Source organism: Oncorhynchus mykiss, chromosome 3 (genome assembly GCF_013265735.2).
Source record: "Oncorhynchus mykiss isolate Arlee chromosome 3, USDA_OmykA_1.1, whole genome shotgun sequence".
In the NCBI taxonomy this organism is placed as follows: Eukaryota; Metazoa; Chordata; class Actinopteri; order Salmoniformes; family Salmonidae; genus Oncorhynchus; species Oncorhynchus mykiss.
In genome coordinates this window covers 50,670,519-50,688,533 of record NC_048567.1, presented here as the reverse complement: position 1 = coordinate 50,688,533, position 18,015 = coordinate 50,670,519, and the positions used below count along the sequence as shown (strand labels likewise).

General features: G+C 43.6%; 1 protein-coding gene across 11 annotated transcripts in view; it reads left to right on the top strand.

Annotated features, from left to right (window-relative positions):
• Nucleotides 1-18,015, top strand: part of LOC110520150 (dedicator of cytokinesis protein 9) — a 122,427-nt gene that overhangs the window by 99,688 nt on the left and 4,724 nt on the right. For 7 of the 11 annotated variants that reach the window (XM_036974520.1, XM_036974518.1, XM_036974517.1 and 4 more), the window contains exons 24-48: nucleotides 713-828; nucleotides 1,117-1,186; nucleotides 1,275-1,400; nucleotides 1,506-1,577; nucleotides 2,851-2,997; nucleotides 3,163-3,246; nucleotides 3,337-3,448; nucleotides 5,087-5,265; nucleotides 5,363-5,479; nucleotides 5,572-5,686; nucleotides 5,807-5,928; nucleotides 9,103-9,217; nucleotides 9,436-9,502; nucleotides 9,642-9,689; nucleotides 10,885-11,024; nucleotides 11,924-12,039; nucleotides 12,338-12,475; nucleotides 12,583-12,765; nucleotides 12,928-13,041; nucleotides 13,181-13,396; nucleotides 13,616-13,673; nucleotides 16,352-16,458; nucleotides 17,146-17,268; nucleotides 17,398-17,511; nucleotides 17,851-17,856. In XM_036974520.1, the coding sequence (XP_036830415.1) occupies nucleotides 713-828; nucleotides 1,117-1,186; nucleotides 1,275-1,400; nucleotides 1,506-1,577; nucleotides 2,851-2,997; nucleotides 3,163-3,246; nucleotides 3,337-3,448; nucleotides 5,087-5,265; nucleotides 5,363-5,479; nucleotides 5,572-5,686; nucleotides 5,807-5,928; nucleotides 9,103-9,217; nucleotides 9,436-9,502; nucleotides 9,642-9,689; nucleotides 10,885-11,024; nucleotides 11,924-12,039; nucleotides 12,338-12,475; nucleotides 12,583-12,765; nucleotides 12,928-13,041; nucleotides 13,181-13,396; nucleotides 13,616-13,673; nucleotides 16,352-16,458; nucleotides 17,146-17,268; nucleotides 17,398-17,511; nucleotides 17,851-17,856 (2,805 nt within the window). The remainder of the gene's footprint in view (nucleotides 1-712; nucleotides 829-1,116; nucleotides 1,187-1,274; nucleotides 1,401-1,505; nucleotides 1,578-2,850; nucleotides 2,998-3,162; nucleotides 3,247-3,336; nucleotides 3,449-5,086; nucleotides 5,266-5,362; nucleotides 5,480-5,571; nucleotides 5,687-5,806; nucleotides 5,929-9,102; nucleotides 9,218-9,435; nucleotides 9,503-9,641; nucleotides 9,690-10,884; nucleotides 11,025-11,923; nucleotides 12,040-12,337; nucleotides 12,476-12,582; nucleotides 12,766-12,927; nucleotides 13,042-13,180; nucleotides 13,397-13,615; nucleotides 13,674-16,351; nucleotides 16,459-17,145; nucleotides 17,269-17,397; nucleotides 17,512-17,850; nucleotides 17,857-18,015) is intronic. The other 4 variants (XM_036974525.1, XM_036974532.1, XM_036974519.1 and 1 more) reach the window with 1 other exon arrangement.

The window sequence follows — 18,015 nt, the reverse complement described above, 5'->3', positions numbered from 1 at the left end:
TGATCACCTTGTTGCAGGGGAACTTTGTGTATTTGGGGTTTAAATAGGCTTCTTTTTTCATTTCCACTTTGACATTTTACACTTGATCTTCTGTTATAAAAAACGTATCAACCCCTACAAAAATGTCCATGAATTATAATCCACATATTTCACATTTCCTGTTGCCACGGGATTATTTTCCTGCTGTAGCAAACTGGATCAAATTAAGATCCTAAATAGCCAGTGATGCACCAGTGCCCCGCTCTGCCTCATTCCAGGATAGACGTGTTTGTGTGTGTGTGATTAACACATGCTTATTCTCAGGTGTGTCCTGTTATTCTGTGCGACTTCCGTTTCCTCTTACGCAAGCTTGTGTTTGTTTTTTTTTCCGCCTCTTTTGGATGTGGGATGGAACTTTCACCCCCTCATAGACTCCCGAGACTGATTAGAGCCAGGATGGGAGGGAATGTTTACAGTACGCCACCAAGCATTTACATTGAAGCTGATTCTTGTTCTCATGTAGCCTTGTTTTATCTCCCCTCAGAATAGTTTTATCGATTTTAAGTCAATTCTGATCATTCAGTTAACCCTGTCTAGACGCTTGATGTGCTTGTGGATGATATTCTGCAGGTTCAGCGTTTTGGCTGGGAGGGGAGCACAAAAAAACACAATGCCTTGAGCATCTTATTTACTGCATTCTCCCCCCCCCCCCCCCCCCCCCCACCCACCTCAGAGTCTTCATGCTATGGAAAGTCACGTGATGGTTAAGTTCCTGCCCACCACTCTCAACCAGCTGTTCCGGGTGTTGACAAGTGCCACCCATGAGGAGGTGGCCGTCAACGTCACCAGGTCAGTAGTCTGGCTCCCAAATGGCACCCTATTCCCTTGTGCAATACATCTAGTGCAATACATATAGCTTCCATAGGGAAGCTATATGGGGAATAGGCTGCCCTAGTGCCCTAGTGTATTCCCTAGTGCAATACATCTAGTGCAATACATTTGACTAGGGCCCGTAGGGAAGCTATAGGCTGCCGTTATGGACATAGCCATAGTGAGTATTGACTATGAGTATTGAGACATTAATCACAAACATGTTATTATTGCACAACTCTTACACATGCTTTTTGCCCTGTTCAGAGTCATGATTCACATTGTTGCCCAGTGCCACGAAGAGGGGTTGGAGCACTACCTACGATCATATGTCAAGGTAATCGTCATACTGGTCCATTTATCATATGGCACAGTTTCTAGAAAAGCTTTTTTTTAAATTTATTTTTGTCTCTTTCCTGGTTCAGTATGTGTTTAAGACCGAGCCATACACAGCCACTACCACGAGAACAGTACATGAGGAGCTGGCCAAAGCCATGACTGCAATTCTAAAGCCTTCCACAGACTTCCTCACCAGCAACAAGTTGCTCAAGGTAATAGATAGCACAGCATCCGTGTGGAAAAGGAGTCTATGGACATTTGCATCCGGTTTCATGTTGGCATTGATTTGTATTTGTTTCCGTATTTCTGTTTCGTAGTACTCCTGGTATTTCTTTGAAGCCTTAGTAAAGTCCATGGCCCAGTACTTGATTGAGAGCAGTAAAGTCAAGGTAAGTCTGATGTGACACTTTACTAAGCCAACTAAGTCTTCATTTTTCTTTTTATAGAAATGTCAGCTTATCGGTGATAGCTCCTAACATGCACAGCCATGTGGGCTGCTACATTCCTCCCACAGAATAAAGCACAGCCATAACTAACCACCGCCTCAATGCTACCCACAGCAATCTCTCCTAACCAACCATAGCCCTGAGTTTCCTCTCTGGCATGGCCGTGTATAATCAGGAAGCTGCTGTAGGAACCATTAGGAGTGTGCCACACTAAACAGAGGAAACAGGGACACTCCATTAAGGATTCCCCCCTCTGCTGTGGTTTTGTGGTGGTTCACTAGGATGGCCTCTCTCTGGGAATAGCTGTGGTGGGATCAGAAACACAACAGCGAGTTGTTGTTGTTATTGTTGTTTTCTCTCCTCAAGCACCACATTGGAAATTAGTGTTGTATATGAATTTCATGTGTTAGCCTCTACTGTAATATTAACCAAAAAGGTCATTCAATCAAATAAAAAATGTACAGAAACACCACGGACAGTAACACCACGGACAGTAACACCACGGACAGTAACACCACGGACAGTAACACCACGGACAGTAACATCCACGGACAGTAACACCACGGACAGTAACACCACGGACAGTAACACCACGGACAGTAACACCACGGACAGTAACACCACGGACAGTAACACCACGGACAGTAACATCCACGGACAGTAACACCACGGACAGTAACATCCACGGACAGTAACACCACGGACAGTAACACCACGGACAGTAACACCACGGACAGTAACATCCACGGACAGTAACACCACGGACAGTAACATCCACGGACAGTAACACCACGGACAGTAACACCACGGACAGTAACACCACGGACAGTAACACCACGGACAGTAACACCACGGACAGTAACACCACGGACAGTAACATCCACGGACAGTAACACCACGGACAGTAACACCACGGACAGTAACACCACGGACAGTAACACCACGGACAGTAACACCACGGACAGTAACACCACGGACAGTAACATCCACGGACAGTAACACCACGGACAGTAACACCACGGACAGTAACACCACGGACAGTAACACCACGGACAGTAACACCACGGACAGTAACACCACGGACAGTAACACCACGGACAGTAACATCCACGGACAGTAACACCACGGACAGTAACACCACGGACAGTAACACCACGGACAGTAACACCACTCACAATAACAGCTCTGGCAGTAACAGCTTGTCTCTGTTTCTCAGCTGTCCAGGAACCAGCGTTTCTCGGCCGGCTTCCACCACACGGTGGAGACCCTGGTCAACATGATGATGCCCCACATCACCCAGAAGTACAAGGACAACCTGGACGCAGCCCGGAACGCCAACCACAGCCTGGCTGTCTTCATCAAGGTCAGCTGGCGCCGTCTGATTGGCTAGTCTAGCACCGTTGGTCCTCCTTATAGTCGGTTCGGGATAATAACAATGTGTTGGTGTTCGTTAGAGGTTGATTATATCCACTGTTCTGTACTATACTGAACTGTATGTGGGAATGTCCTTTCCTTCCTGTGTCCACAGCGCTGTTTCACCCTGATGGATAGAGGCTTTGTCTTCAAGCAGATCAACAACTACATCAACTGTTTTGTGCCCGGAGACCCCAAGGTAGATATCATGATTAAATAATTATCATTACAAATGATAGTCCACCACTAGTCCTTTTTGTTTCTTACACTAATGTGCTCTTATTTTCAGACTCTGTTTGAGTTCAAGTTTGAGTTCCTGCGTGTCATATGCAACCACGAGCACTACATTCCTTTGAATCTGCCCATGCCCTTTGGAAAAGGGAGGATACAGAGATTTCAAGGTGAGCACATTTCCATCGTTTGGGCAAAATAAAAGTGACTGTATGCAGGTATACCAGGGTCATATGAGGTACATCTATTGAACTAGAAGCACAAGGCTTTTGTAATATGAAGTTTTGAGGGCTGTCTGCCAAAGGCATAGAGTGTTTCAGCAGAAATTGGATTCAATCGTTTCTCCAGCAGCATCTCGTCGAACTCAAGCACAGTACCCGTACTGTCCAAGTTCTGTCAGCCAAATGTCATAAAGACACGTTACAGTATATCATGTACTGTTCTCTTTGTGTTCTTGCTACCTCTGTTTTGGAATAGAGCTTATTTGTTTGTTTCCACTTTGCTCCTCTTCTCTCTTTTGCCAATTAGCTTTACTTTCTCCCAACATGGAGTCATACAGTAATCCTGTAGGTAGGTTCAAGGTGTGCTGTCTGCTTGTCCTGTCCGAAAAAAAAATACTTTGAACCCCCCCCCCCCCCCCTTTTTTTTAAATGATGTCCACATAGGCAAAAGATTCCCCTTGAACAACTCAATTGAGTCATTCATTCAACAGCGTCATTACATTCATTTGGCGTGGATGTGGAATGATTCATTTGTCTCTCCCATGTCTAATACTAAATTATCATTTTTATGCTTTATCTCTATCTATATGAACTGTAATTGGCTGTAATGAGTGAGTTAGAAAAGGTATGGGTGTGTGTACGTTTTAATTCTTTGGACTACAAAGCGTTCTTATTTCTGTGTCAAGGGTTTGGATTGTGCGACGATAGCAATAGGTTTGTACTTGAGGGCAAACCATTTTTTTCCTCATTTTTATTTCTTCATTTGAATTTCAATTGAACATTTCGGAGGCGTTTACATTTTAAAATGTGCATGTAAACCAATTACAGCTCATATTGAGGCTAACAGTGGATGTGAGGTTTTAGTACCATCATTTCAGTACACCTTCTGTGTGTCACTTGTGATTTGATTTGACTTGTGCCTCATGCTCTGTGACGCTCTGTTTATTTGCCGGTCTGTTACCCATAACAACCACCCTGCTTGCTAACTGTATCTGTTTATTCACTGCCTGGTCCCCGACTCCTTTAGACTCATAATTACCAGACAAATTGCCGATCTGTGTAGCTAAACAGAATGTAAGCTCGTGAGCCTTCCAGGATGGTTGTACGAGGTGATGACTCCTGTCTGGTTGTCTATTTTGACTGATAATCTCTGTTATATACATTGTATTGCAATACTTTAGAAAGTCATTATTTACAACCACTCTTCTTTGATTTTAGTTGTTGTGTATTTTTTAAAATTATTATATCTAATCGATTATCATAAGTGATCATGAAATTGTAGTCATTGTGACCAATATGTGTTATCCTATCCTTACACAAATAGATTATCAGCATGTATTGGGGTTGTTGGTTTGTTTGAATACTTTATCTTGTTGGAAAAGTTTCTCAGCGTTGGAAATAGTTTTGTGGCCTGATTACAATCTTCATTAGAGTTCAAGTGCAGTTGAACTTCATTCGAATGGCGCCAGTCTATTTAAAGGCAAAGGTCGGCTCAGTGCTACACTGGTGGTATTGTTTACATCGGGGCAGATAGTTTAGGTTCAGGACTTCCTCCTAAAGTCTGTCTCTTGTCTGTCCTCCTTCCAGACCTCCAGTTGGACTACTCGCTGACAGACGACTTCTGTAAGAACCACTTCCTGGTTGGGCTGCTGCTGCGGGAGGTGGGCGGGGCCCTGCAGGAGTTTCGAGAGATCCGTCAGATATCCATCCACGTGCTGAAGAACCTGATGGTCAAGCACACCTTTGACGAACGCTACACCTCCAAGGTAAGCAGACTAATTCTCCCCGCCTCTTTCCTCTAGTCGTTTCGAAAGTCATCATAAGGAACAGTGAAGTTTAATCAGAGCTTTATCTCTATTTCAGAGCCAGCAGGCTAGGTTGGCAACTCTCTACCTGCCCCTATTCGGTCTGCTCCAGGAGAACGTCAACAGGCTCAATGTGAAGGAAGTCTCCCCATTCATCATCAACCAGTCCAACAATGTAAGTCTGACATCTAGTGGCTGGCTACCACCACAACTCAAAGGCCCTACCTGTAAATGTTTGACTTTACTAATGGTCCATTTTCCTTTCAGAATGGAAGAGATGACCCACTCCTGGGCAACTCCATGATGATGACGCCTCCACGCTCCAGTACTTTGTTAGACAACAGTTTGCACAAGGATGTGTTTGGGGTTATCTCTGGCACCGGTGAGATTCAGTCTGCTTTTGGCAGGCAACGATATGACACTCGACTCATGTTGTCCCGTGGTGATTGAGCGACATGCAGGCCCACGAGTTTAACTGTGCTGTTGTCTTTGTGTTCCCCAGCCTCCCCCCACGCGTCCTCCACCCCCAACATTAACTCTGTCCGCCACGCTGACTCCCGGGGCTCCCTCATCAGCACTGACTCTGGCAACAGTCTTCATGAGAAGAGCAACTCTCTGGACAAGGTACAACTCCATGGAGACATAGTACAGCCACTGTCATGGACCGTTACTTAAAGTTGGCCATTCCTGCTTTCACTTATTGAGGGTGCAGCCTATGCCTGTTGTATGTGTCCTACTGGCACATGACCTCCATCAGGATATCAGATCCCTGCAGTGCTGTTTGTCCATTTGGGCTAGAAATAAATCCGTACGGGTCAATATGAGTTTAGCAGCTATTCAGTGAATGAGATTTAGGCCACATATTTAGTTGAGGATGTTTCATGCATCATTTTCTGTATTTCTCACTGACACATAAGAGGTGTGTCCATTACAGTGGCAAGACAAAGTATGTGAACCTTTTGGAAATACCTGCATTTCTGCATAAATTGGTCATAACATTTGATCTGCTCTTCATCTAGGTCACAACAATAGACGAACACAGTCTGCTTAAACTAATAACACACAAACAATTATACATTTTCATGTCTTTATTGAACACACCATGTAAACATTCAGTGTAGGGTGAAAAGGTATGTGAGCCCTTGGATTTAATAACTGGTTGACCCTCCTTTGGCAGCAATAATCTCAACCAAATGTCTTCTGTAGTTGCGGATCAGACCTGCACAACGGACAGGAGGAATTTTGGACCATTCCTCTTTACAAAACTGTTTCAGTTCAGCAATATTCTTGGGATGTCTGGTGTGAACTGTTCTCTTGAGGTCAGGCCAAAGCATCTCAGTCGGATTGAGGTCAGGACTCTGACTGGGCCACTCCAGAAGGTGTATTTTCTTCTGTTGTCGATTTACTTCTGTGTTTTGTTTTCCTGTTGCATCAGCCAACTTCTGTTGAGCTTCAATTGGTGGACAGATAGCCTAACATTATCCTGCAAAATGTCTTGATGAACTTGGGAATTCATTTTTCCATTTGATAGCAAGCTGTGCAGGGCCTGAGGCAGCAAAGCAGCCCCAAACCATGATGGGTGGGAACCTCCTATGAACACCATTCTTGTTTAGTGTTTTATGTATCGTAGACTTGTCAACAGAGATGTTAGCATGTTCCAGAGATTCTTTCTAAGTCTTTAGCTGACACTAGGATTCTTCTTAACCTCATTGAGCATTCTGCACTGTGCTCTTGCAGTCATCTTTGCAGGAAGGCCACTCCTAGGGAGAATAGCAACAGTGCTGAACTTTCTACATTTATAGACAATTTGTCTTACCGTGGACTGATGAACATCGAGGCTTTTAGAGATACTTTTGTATCTCTTTCCAGCTTTCTGCAAGTCAACAATTCTTAATCTTAGGTCTTTTGAGATCTCTTTTGTTTGAGGCATGGTTCACATCAGGCAATGCTTCTTGTGAATAGCAAACTCACATTTTGTGGATCTTTTTTATAGGGCAAGGCAGCTCTAACCAACATCTCCAATCTCGTCTCATTGATTGGGCTCCAGATCAGCTGATTCCTGACTCCAATTAGCTTTTGGAGAAGTCATTAGCCTAGGGGTTCTCATACTTTTTCCAACCTAGACTGTGAATGTTTAAATTATGTATTCAATATAGACAAGAAAAATACAATAATTTGTGTGTTATTAGTTTTCCATGTTTGTCTATTGTTGTGACTTAAAATTTAATCTATGACCAATTTATGGAGAAATCCAAGTAATTCCAAATGGTTCACACACTTTTTCTTGCCACTGTATACCTGTGACAGTTATGAGGTTACCCCCTATTAATTTGTCGTTGTACCATTGACTCCTCCACCCACCCACACACTCCTGCTGCTGGCAGAAGGAGAATATCAGGCGGAGACACTCTGCCAACGTGCTGCGCTTCTTTTCCGAGCCCGAGGACTCCGTGCTTCCCATTCGCTCCAAGCGCGCCACCGTGGACTTTTCCCTGCTCACTGTCCCCAGTGTCTCAGAGAATCATGTCCCGCGTCACACCACCACTCCACTCCAAGTACAGAATACCAATAAACCTCCCTCACCCCTCCCCCCCCCTTCCTCCCAAGAGTGTCCCATCTGGGAGTGTGTGTGAGAGAGTGTGTGTGTTTTAGTCTTTGCCGAGTTCCTTTCTTTGCCAGGCGGATGATACACAGTTTCGTCTCTGGTGCCATGAAGCACAGCTACTGTGTGGCTTCATGGGTCTTTCTGTAGGAGTGATACACACAGCTGGAGCCTCTTTATTTTTGATCTCGCTCACATGTGCTGTGTGACTTTTATATCTCCGTCTGTAAGAGTTCTGAGGACCAGTTTTTGTAGGATATTCCCTTTCTTTGTTATGTTTCTCTCCAAAAAACGGTCCTCCACCGTTTCTTCTTTTTGAATGATACTCTGAGGAGGCAGTTAGCCAGAAGGGGAAAGAAAAACATGAATGTGTAATATCTGCTTAATTTTTAGGCTGTGAATGATACCCATCTAGTATATTTCCAATTATAAATCTGTCTTAATAAAGAATTCATGTAAATGATCGCCTACCCTCTTCAGTCAAGTTCCCAGACTTATTTGGGGCAGCTAAGTTTAGCCGCTAACTTTCTCTGTCAACACTCCTCCAAGACAAGACATAGCTGCAGTCTTTCCGTGAGGTCATCCTCAGTTAGGAGTTCTGGTCTAGACTAACTCACCGCTGGCAACGGAAGACGCTGTATTTTGCCAAACCCACGCTGTGGTTTAACTCCTGGTTCCTGCTCCCTGCTCTCTGTCCCGGCTTGGAGAATTCTAGTGATTAGGCCCTGCACGTAGAGCAGATCTGGCAGTCTCACCCGCGTCTAGAGGCCAACAGGGCCTGAGTGACTGACTCCATTAGTGTAGTCATACTGCACCGTGAGTCATACTACATGCTTATCAGCACATCATATCACATGAATACTAATGTATAGGATGTAGATGTACTGAAGGGCAATTTAGTATTACATAATAATGGCAATGATAAACTCTGTTTTACTGTTTGCTGATGGATATACATTCATCAGCGTTCAATATTTTTCAATTCGTTTTTATTTTCTACCCGTTTTGCCTTTTTAGAACATAGACGGATTAAGATGAGATGAAGAAGTAGACAAAATGGCAAATATGTCAACAAAGACAGGAATATGACAATACAACACATCTCCCAATAGCGTTATGCAGTGAATAGAGCAGGGCATAAGTAGAGTGTTGTGGTGTATTCCAGCCGATCTCTGACCAGCGCGTCTGTCCCTCAGAACCAGCCAGCCTCAGCCCTGGGCAGCAGCCTACTGCGCTGTGACAAACTGGACCAGGCTGAGATCAAGAGCCTGCTCATGTGCTTCCTGCATGTCCTCAAGAGCATGTCTGAGGGTAAGACCACACCTCTCTCTAGTGCAAGTACATGATTATATGAGGGGGGGGGGGGGATGTGGATATGCTTAGTGACCCGTGTTTTCTACAGCCAGTAGTTTCCCCAAGACTTCATCCCACATGACCCCCTATCATCTATTTAGTGCACTGCTTTTGACCCAGTGCCATCTGGGACGCAGCGCAGGTGACTCTCTAACTCCCTTCTATCCTTCGTTCAGATGCTCTGTTTACATACTGGAACAAGGCCTCATCTGCAGAGCTCATGGACTTCTTCACGCTAGTAGAGTAAGAAGTGAACTCGGCTTGGCCGTGTTGTTGTTGTCCTGATGCTACTCCATACCATTTACCGTGCATATCGGGGGATGTTTAAGCGTCCTCTGTCCACATTGAGTAACGATGAGTCTCCCAACGTTTTTGTTTCCAGGGTGTGTCTCCATCAATTCCGATACATAGGAAAAAGATCCATCGCAAGGTAATGTTGCCAGAATGGTTCAATTAGTTGTATGGCGCTTGTATGTAAAACCTGTATATGAGACTACATTCATAATTTATTACACTTTCATATATTTTATATGTTATTGTTTATATAATTGTGTTGATTCAAATGTTATGTTAATGTTGTGTGAATATTGTCCAACCATTTTAAGGACATGATATTGTGCTATTTTAAGGTATAGGAATGAATGTCGTTTTGTAGTAACACTTGAGACCAGAACACAAACCAGTGACTGATATTTCTACCAATAGGCCCAAAACAGTACTAATGTGTGGTTGGTTGAGCTTGATTAACATTGTGTGTACAGTAAAGCCCCTGAAACACTACACCATATAAACACACACTATACAGTACGCTCATAATTTGCCTTTGGACTCTGGCACACACATTCTCTGTGGGAGCTCTCTGCCGGACACACTGATGGATATGGGTCTCACTCTCCACTCTCTCTAACCCACCACTGTTTTTCTATTCATTTTAAATGCTGGCAAGTTTAATATAGTTTTATTAAAAAAACATGGCTCCTGCCCCCTCCTGCTTGGGTAAGACTAGAGGTGGAATTAACTCTCCTATACTAAAAGCATGTTGTCTTCTCTCTTTTCTGATTGGCCATCTTATAACAGCACACAACTGATTGGGCATGTAATAGCACCTCATTACTCTATCCTGACATAAGCGTCACCGTATATAGTGTCTGTCACTGTCATGTGCATGCGCTGGCTTCTGCTGCTACTAACTGCTGTCATGCTGATCTGGCATTGTCTGACCCATCGCATGAGAAACACCCTTCTCTGAATCGCCTCACAGCTATGATTTTACTTCTCAACACTGAATCAGGACTGTATAGATGATCACAAATGGGAAGAGTAGCAGTGTGTTAAATTCACTCCAAGATGCTCCAAATATACCTAAAGCAGACATTTGTTCATTTCCTAGAGGTGCGCTTGATTTTCTCTTTAACCCTATTTCTAGCCTGGGAGACAGTTCATGATTAAGACGACCACAAAGGAGTCTTAAACTGATCTGGTTACCAGGCTATACATTATATCCTACCATTTTTGAAATCAATAGAATAGTTAGGTATGTGTAATATCCAGTCTAACCTGCTTGACTAACCCTGGTCCTGCTGGTAGTGAGCCACTCGTCTAACAGTGTCCTGTTTCCTCATCAGGAACCAGGAAGGGGTGGGACTCGTAGCAGCACATGAGCGGAAGTCTCAGACTCTGCCTGTGTCCCGTAACAGGGCGGGAATGATGCATGCCCGCTTACAGCAACTCAGCAGCCTGGATAACTCATACACTTTTAACCACAGTAAGTGCCCCCAAACACCCACCTCTAAACCAAAGGCCCCTCTGCTCCCCCCTCTGTAGTCAGTCATCTCATCATCATCATCATCATCATCCTCTTCATTAGAATCATGTGTGCCAAACCCAAGTCCAAAGTCAGCCGTTCTAGAGCCGTCCATGGATGTTGTGGTTTTGAGTGAATAAAAGTTAGGGGTTTTATTCTAGAGAGTACATGAACCCTTGGGTTGAAGGGATGGTTTTCATTGGGCCAAGGTCACCGTGTAACGTTATACTGACTCTACAGGAAAGCAAAAGAGATTCAACTCTATAGTATAGGGTGTCTGTTACATGATTCCCTTTTAATGAAGTGGATTTCTTTGTGTTTTCAGTGTAAGAAAGATTTCAAGTGTTCTTGGAATATCTGTAGACCATGGTAAGAATGTATCAGGTCAACGACAGGCAGCTTTCAGACTATTAGCTCTGTTCGTCTGGTTAAATTAAGAGCATGCCATTTTAGCTGAGAATGAGGCATTTTAAACCCTGTGATCCCTTTTTCCTGTTCATTTCTGTTCCCTTAACTAATTTCTTTGTATTCAAACCTCTGAAAAATCACAAGTAAAATGCATTTTGTTTTCAACTCCACGGAATATTATTTCCTTCTCTGAAGCAAGTTTTTTTTTACCTTGATACTAATGATGACTAATCTCTGATTGTATTGTAATGATTACTCACGAGGGCAGCCCTGACTCAGTCTGCAGCGCAAATTGCACCCTAGTCCCTATACCAGAGCCCTATGGGTCCTGTTTAAAAGTAGTGCACTAAATGGGGAATAGGGTGCAATTTGAGACTCCGTCAGAGCACATAAGAATTTAGGGGTGATTTGAAAGTGCTCCAGCAGTGTGTGTGTGTGTGTGTACCCTGCAGCCTATAGCCACTCTGATGCTGACGTGGTGAACCAATCGGTCCTGGAAGCTAACATCGCCACGGAGGTCTGCCTCACAGTGCTGGACACTCTCAGCATCTTCATCATGGGATTCAAGGTACACTCCTAGCTGTGGTTTCTGTTGGTGATAATAAGCGGTCCTCAACATGTAAAAGTAATCTCAATGCCTTACTCATGTGATTATGTTATCTAAAAGTTGAAACTCCCTCTTCAGTTTTGGCTTACCAATCACTGACAAGAACACAATCCTGCTTGTGTACAGTACATGCATTTGTTATGTTTTGTTTTCCATTTGATTGGATATGTCACCTTTTTCCCACTTCTTACTTGATGTTGTCTATTACTGCCAGTCCCCGGGCTTTTGAAGATAACTGTCTGTACTTTTATGTCCTCAGACCCAACTCTGTTCGGACCATGGCCACAACCCGCTCATGAAGAAGGTGTTCCAGGTGCACCTCTGCTTCCTGCAGATCAACCAATCAGAGACGGCCCTCAAGCAGGTCTTCACCTCGCTGCGCACCTTCATCTACAAAGTAAGGAGGCCAGTGGTCCTCAACACTTCGCAGTAGTGAAGTGTTTTTCTCTCCCTGTCTTAAATGTGCCGAGTATCTAATCATCACTGTGTGTGTCTTGTTTCCAGTTCCCCTGCACCTTCTTCGAGGGTCGTGCGGACATGTGTGCTTCGTTCTGCTATGAGATCCTGAAGTGCTGTAACTCGAAGCTGAGCTCCATCCGCAGCGACGCCGCCCACCTCCTCTACTTCCTCATGAAGAGTAACTTTGACTACACCGGGCGCAAGTCCTTCGTCCGCACTCACCTACAAGTGAGAGAGAGAGGGTTTCCCTTCTACATGCTGATACATCTGTCTCCTCAGAAGATCTCTATGTAGCAGCACGCTCTATGGAGCTTTCCTAAAGAGTGGCTTGGTTGATGGTTATGGTAGTAGTTTCGTATTGATGTGTGCATTTCCTGCCCTCACGCCCAGGTGGTGATCGCCGTCAGTCAGCTGATCGCTGACGTCATCGGTATCGGAGGAACCCGCTTCCAACAGTCCCTGTCTATCATCAACAACTGTGCCAACAGTGACAAGACCATCAAGGTCAGATCCCGATGGGGACACTATTCTCATTCCAACTGCATGTCATCAGTATTGCTTGGTCTTTAATGAACATATTATATGAAATGTATTACAGCCAAGGTTGGACCACTTGAATAATCTGCTTTATTATCCTGTGTAGAACACCGCTTTCCCGTCAGATGTGAAGGACCTGACCAAGCGGATCCGGACGGTCCTGATGGCCACAGCTCAGATGAAGGAACATGAGAGAGACCCGGAGATGCTGGTGGACCTGCAGTATAGCCTTGCCAAGTCCTACGCAAGCACGCCCGAACTCCGCAAGACTTGGCTGGACAGCATGGCCCGCATCCATGTGAAGAATGGAGACCTGTCCGAGGTCTGTACCAGGCTACGGGTCAGAATTTGGGCCTACAAATATGAGTATAAGTCAATGCCAGCGGGATGGGTGTTATTTTGATATGTATAGTTATTTAAGGAATTGATTATGGTAGAATCTCTCTATACACAGTATGATGATGTTATATGTTGAATTCAAGTCATGTGGGTGGCTGGTAAAACATACTGATCTATCTGGGATGTTCTCTGTTGTTCACAGGCAGCCATGTGTTATGTGCACGTGGCGGCACTGGTGGCCGAGTATCTCCGGAGAAAAGGTGCGTTTTCCGTCAGCAGTAGAGATGTTGCTGATGATTGTCATTCGATGCTGCCGTTGTCTCTTTTTTCATGGCAGGAGAACTTCACAAGGGGTTCATGAATGGTCAGCGCATTGTGATTTTTATGAAATTATTGGATAGTTATTAGTTTGTTATTGGTCAGTAGTCCAATACTATACTGTGATTAGTGTACATAGCACTATGTAATTTGTCGTTCTTTCTACGTTCCGATACGATCAGGGGCCGTATGTATTAGTGATGGGGGAGAAAACCGATACAGTGACACACAGGGATCTTATTTTTTACGATATAGGGTGTTGTTTTGACAATATCGCAATATTATTTCTGCGTTAGTTGGCTGTACCTGCACCAAAACTCCTTCATAGCCTTTTCTCCATCTTCTTTTTAAATAGGGAGACGGTTTGTTTTCAGCACTTTTATTTCTGACTGATCAAAACTAGTTTTCTCATGTCTCTCTCTGTCCCACTGCAGCAGACATATGGTGAGGAATATGTTTGGAACATCAAATCGCAATAAAATGGCGCTGTCGAATCGCAATACATATACAGTTGAAGTCGGAAGTTTACAGACACTTTAGCCAAATACATTTAAAATACGTTTTTCAAAATTCCTGACATTTAATCCTAGTAGAAATTCCCTGTCTTAGGTCAGTTAGGATCACCACTTTATTTTAAGAATGTCAAATGTCAGAATAATAGTAGAGGGATTTATTTCAGATTTTATTTCTTTCATCACATTCCCAGTGGGTCAGAAGTTTACATGCACTCAATTAGTATTTGGTAGCATTACCTTTAAATTGTTTAACTTGGGTCAAATGTTTCGGGTAGCCTTCCACAATAAGTTGGGGGAATTTTGGCCCATTCCTCCTGACAGACCTGGAGTCAATGAGTCAGGTTTGTAGGCCTCCTTGCTCGTACACACTTTTTCAGTTCTGCCCACACATTTTCTATGGGACTGAGGTCAGGGCTTTGTGATGGCCACTCCAATACTTTGACTTTGTTGTCCTTAAGCCATTTTGCCACAACTTTGGAAGTAGGCTTGGGGTCATTGTCCATTTGGAATACCCATTTGTGACCAAGCTTTAACTTCCTGACTGATGTCTTGGAATGTTGCTTCAATATATCCACAATTTTCCTCTCTCATAATGCTATCTATTTTATGAAGTGCACCAGTCCTTACTGCAGTGATTCACGGTTGGAATGGTGTTCTTCGGCTTGCAAGCCTCCCCATTTTCCTCCAAACATAACGATGGTCATTATGGCCAAACAGTTCCATTTTTGTTTCATCAGACCAGAAGACATTACTCCAAAAAGTACAATCTTTTTCCCCATGTGCAGTTGCAAATCGTAGTCTGGCTTTTTTATAGCGGTTTTGGAGCAGTGGCTTCTTCCTTGCTGAGCGGCATTTCAGGTTATGTCGATATAAGATTTGTTTTACTGTGAATATAGATACTTTGTAACTGTTTCCTCCAGCATCTTCACAAGGTCCTTTGCTGTTGTTCTGGGATTGATTTGCACTTTTCACACCAAAGTACATTCATCTCTAAGAGACAGAATGCGTCTCCTTCCTGAGCCGTATGATGGCTGCGTGGTCCCAAGGTGTTTATACTTGCGTACTATTGTTTGTACAGATGAACGTGGTACCTTCAGGCATTTGGAAATTGCTCCCAAGGATGAACCAGACTTGTGGAGGTCTACATTTTTTTCTGAGGTCTTGGCTGATTTATTTTGATTTTTTTCCCATGATGTCAAGCAAAGAGGTACTGAATTTGAAGGTAGGCCTTGAAGTACATCCACAGGTACACCTCCAATTGACTCAAATCATGTCAATTAGCCTATCAGAAGCTTCTAAAGCCATGACATAATTTTCTGGGATTTTCCAAGCTGTTTAAAGGCACAGTCAACTTAGTGTATGTAAGCTTCTGACCCACTGGAATTGTGATACAGTGAATTATAAGTTAAATAATCTGTAAACAATTGTTAGAGAAATGTGTTCCTTCATGCAGAAAGTATATGTCCTAACCAACTTGCCAAAACTATAGTTTGTTTTTACAAGAAATTTGTGGAGTGGTTGAAAAACAAGTTTTAATGACTCCAATCTAAATGTATGTAAACTTCCGACTTCAACTGTAGAATCGTGAGAATCGCAATACATATCGTATCTCCACCTAAGTATCGTGATAAAATTGTATCGTGAGGCCCCTGACAATTCCCAGACCTAGTATGTATCAAGCGCCTCAGAGTTAGAGTGCTGATCTCGGATCAGGTCCTCCCTGTCCGTATTCAATGTGATCTAAAAGGCAAAACTGATCATAAATCAGCACTTTTGCTCTGAGATGCTTGATACATACAGCCACATATTTTGTCATGTATCACTGTAATCTGTCGGTCTGTGTTGTTTCACACACAGCTTCTTAACACCAGAGGGATAATCAGCTCTGTGAAAGCAGGTCCACTCATAGCACACTGTATAAGAGAGCAATTATCTGTTTCCCTGACAACAAAGTTTGACCTTTTGCCTGTTAGTACACCAGATAATGTTCTGAATGAAGCTATATTTCGCCCTTAGTTTATAACCTGTATAAAACACCTCAGAAAGAAGAAAATGTCTGTCTATTTGGTTCATTGATGATGGTCCCACCTCCTTAACGTCCGTAGGCATGTTCAAGCAGGGTTGCTCAGCCTTCCGGGTGGTCACTCCCAACATTGATGAAGAGGTGTCCATGATGGAGGATGTGGGCATGCAGGATGTCCACTTCAACGAGGTGAGAGACTAGCAGCCCGCTGCTCTCTGCTGCCAGGTCAAGACATGAGTTCTGGTGCTCGTTTTGAATGTCCTTTTTTTGGGCGGGGCATTCACAATTCTTATCTTTTTTTTTTTAATGATCAGTTTATATCCTTGGATCATTTCCAGCACACTTTCTGCTACATTTTGGAGTTTGCACTTTCCTGGAGATAACTAGGAAGCTATCTTGTAGAGATGTTATCTGTGAATCAGCTCTGCTCCTCACTATCAAACAACATGCAATACAAAAGTACTTACGGAACAACATGCAACCAATTCCACATCTAATGATACGCTTGAATGTATTACAAATAAATCCTCTCTGTTCTCTAATAAGGCACAGTGTAGCTTATCAGTGTGGCATATGATAGCCGTCCAATAACCATTTAGAGTTGATGCGGAACAAATGTGCATTTAAATCCCATTTTCGTATCCTGTTCACCACATCCTCATTATACAGGGTGTCATTGGAGTTATACAACCGTTTATGTTGTTGCATCAAGGACAATTGGCCTCTAGTACTTTCTCTTTGCACTAACCTTCATAGAGCTTTCTAAATGTTCATAAAGCTTAGAAATGAAGCCCTCGTGTTGTCTATAGTCAGATCACCTTTTGTGTGGACACCATACGAAAAGTGTTGTTTTCTCTCATCCTTTCTCCAAAACAGGATGTACTGATGGAGCTGTTGGAGGAGTGTGCTGATGGCCTGTGGAAGGCTGAGCGCTATGAGCTCATCTCAGACGTCTACAAGCTCATCATCCCCATCTATGAGAAGCGTAGGGACTTTGAGGTACAGCAGCAGACCTGCACCCTCTGTTGCTTCCACTCTCAAGGTCACGGGGCTCAACAGTGAAGGATAAAGGCCCAGACATTGATTCAAATATGCTGGTTCTTATCGGTGTGTTTCTCAATTCCACAGAAACTGGCTCACCTGTACGACACGCTCCATCGTGCCTACAGCAAAGTGACAGAGGTCATGCACACGGGCAAGAGGCTGCTGGGCACATATTTCAGAGTGGCTTTCTTTGGTCAGGTGAGCTAGCGATTGAAATCTGACGGTAGGCTGTTGTATCACAGAACAATGCAATGGAGATCTCACAAATTGTTTCACTCTTTCAAATACAGTATGCAGGTATTTAGATTTTGAACTAATTATATTTTCAATGTATTGCTTAAGATGAATTCAAATTCAAGGCGCAAATGGCGAAATAAATGAATAAGTGCCCTTTATCCCCCCCCCAAAAAAGAATCTTGATTTGAGCATGGGAACTGCTGGAAGCGTTTTGATTGATAAAAGCATGACCACGTCACGTGGCCTTTTTTATTATCTATTCTAATACTTTTTTCCCCCTGCTTCTTATCCTCTTTAAAGGCAGCGGTAAGTTCTGCAGTAGGATCTGCTCATGAACAGCCAAAATCTGTGTGTGGTGTGCTGTTGCTGTAATCCATGCCATTTTTTCTCAGCCAAAGTGTGCTGCTCTTAGCTCTTAGGAGTTACATTAACTCACTAACCTTCCGCCAACTTTTTTTTGTGTGT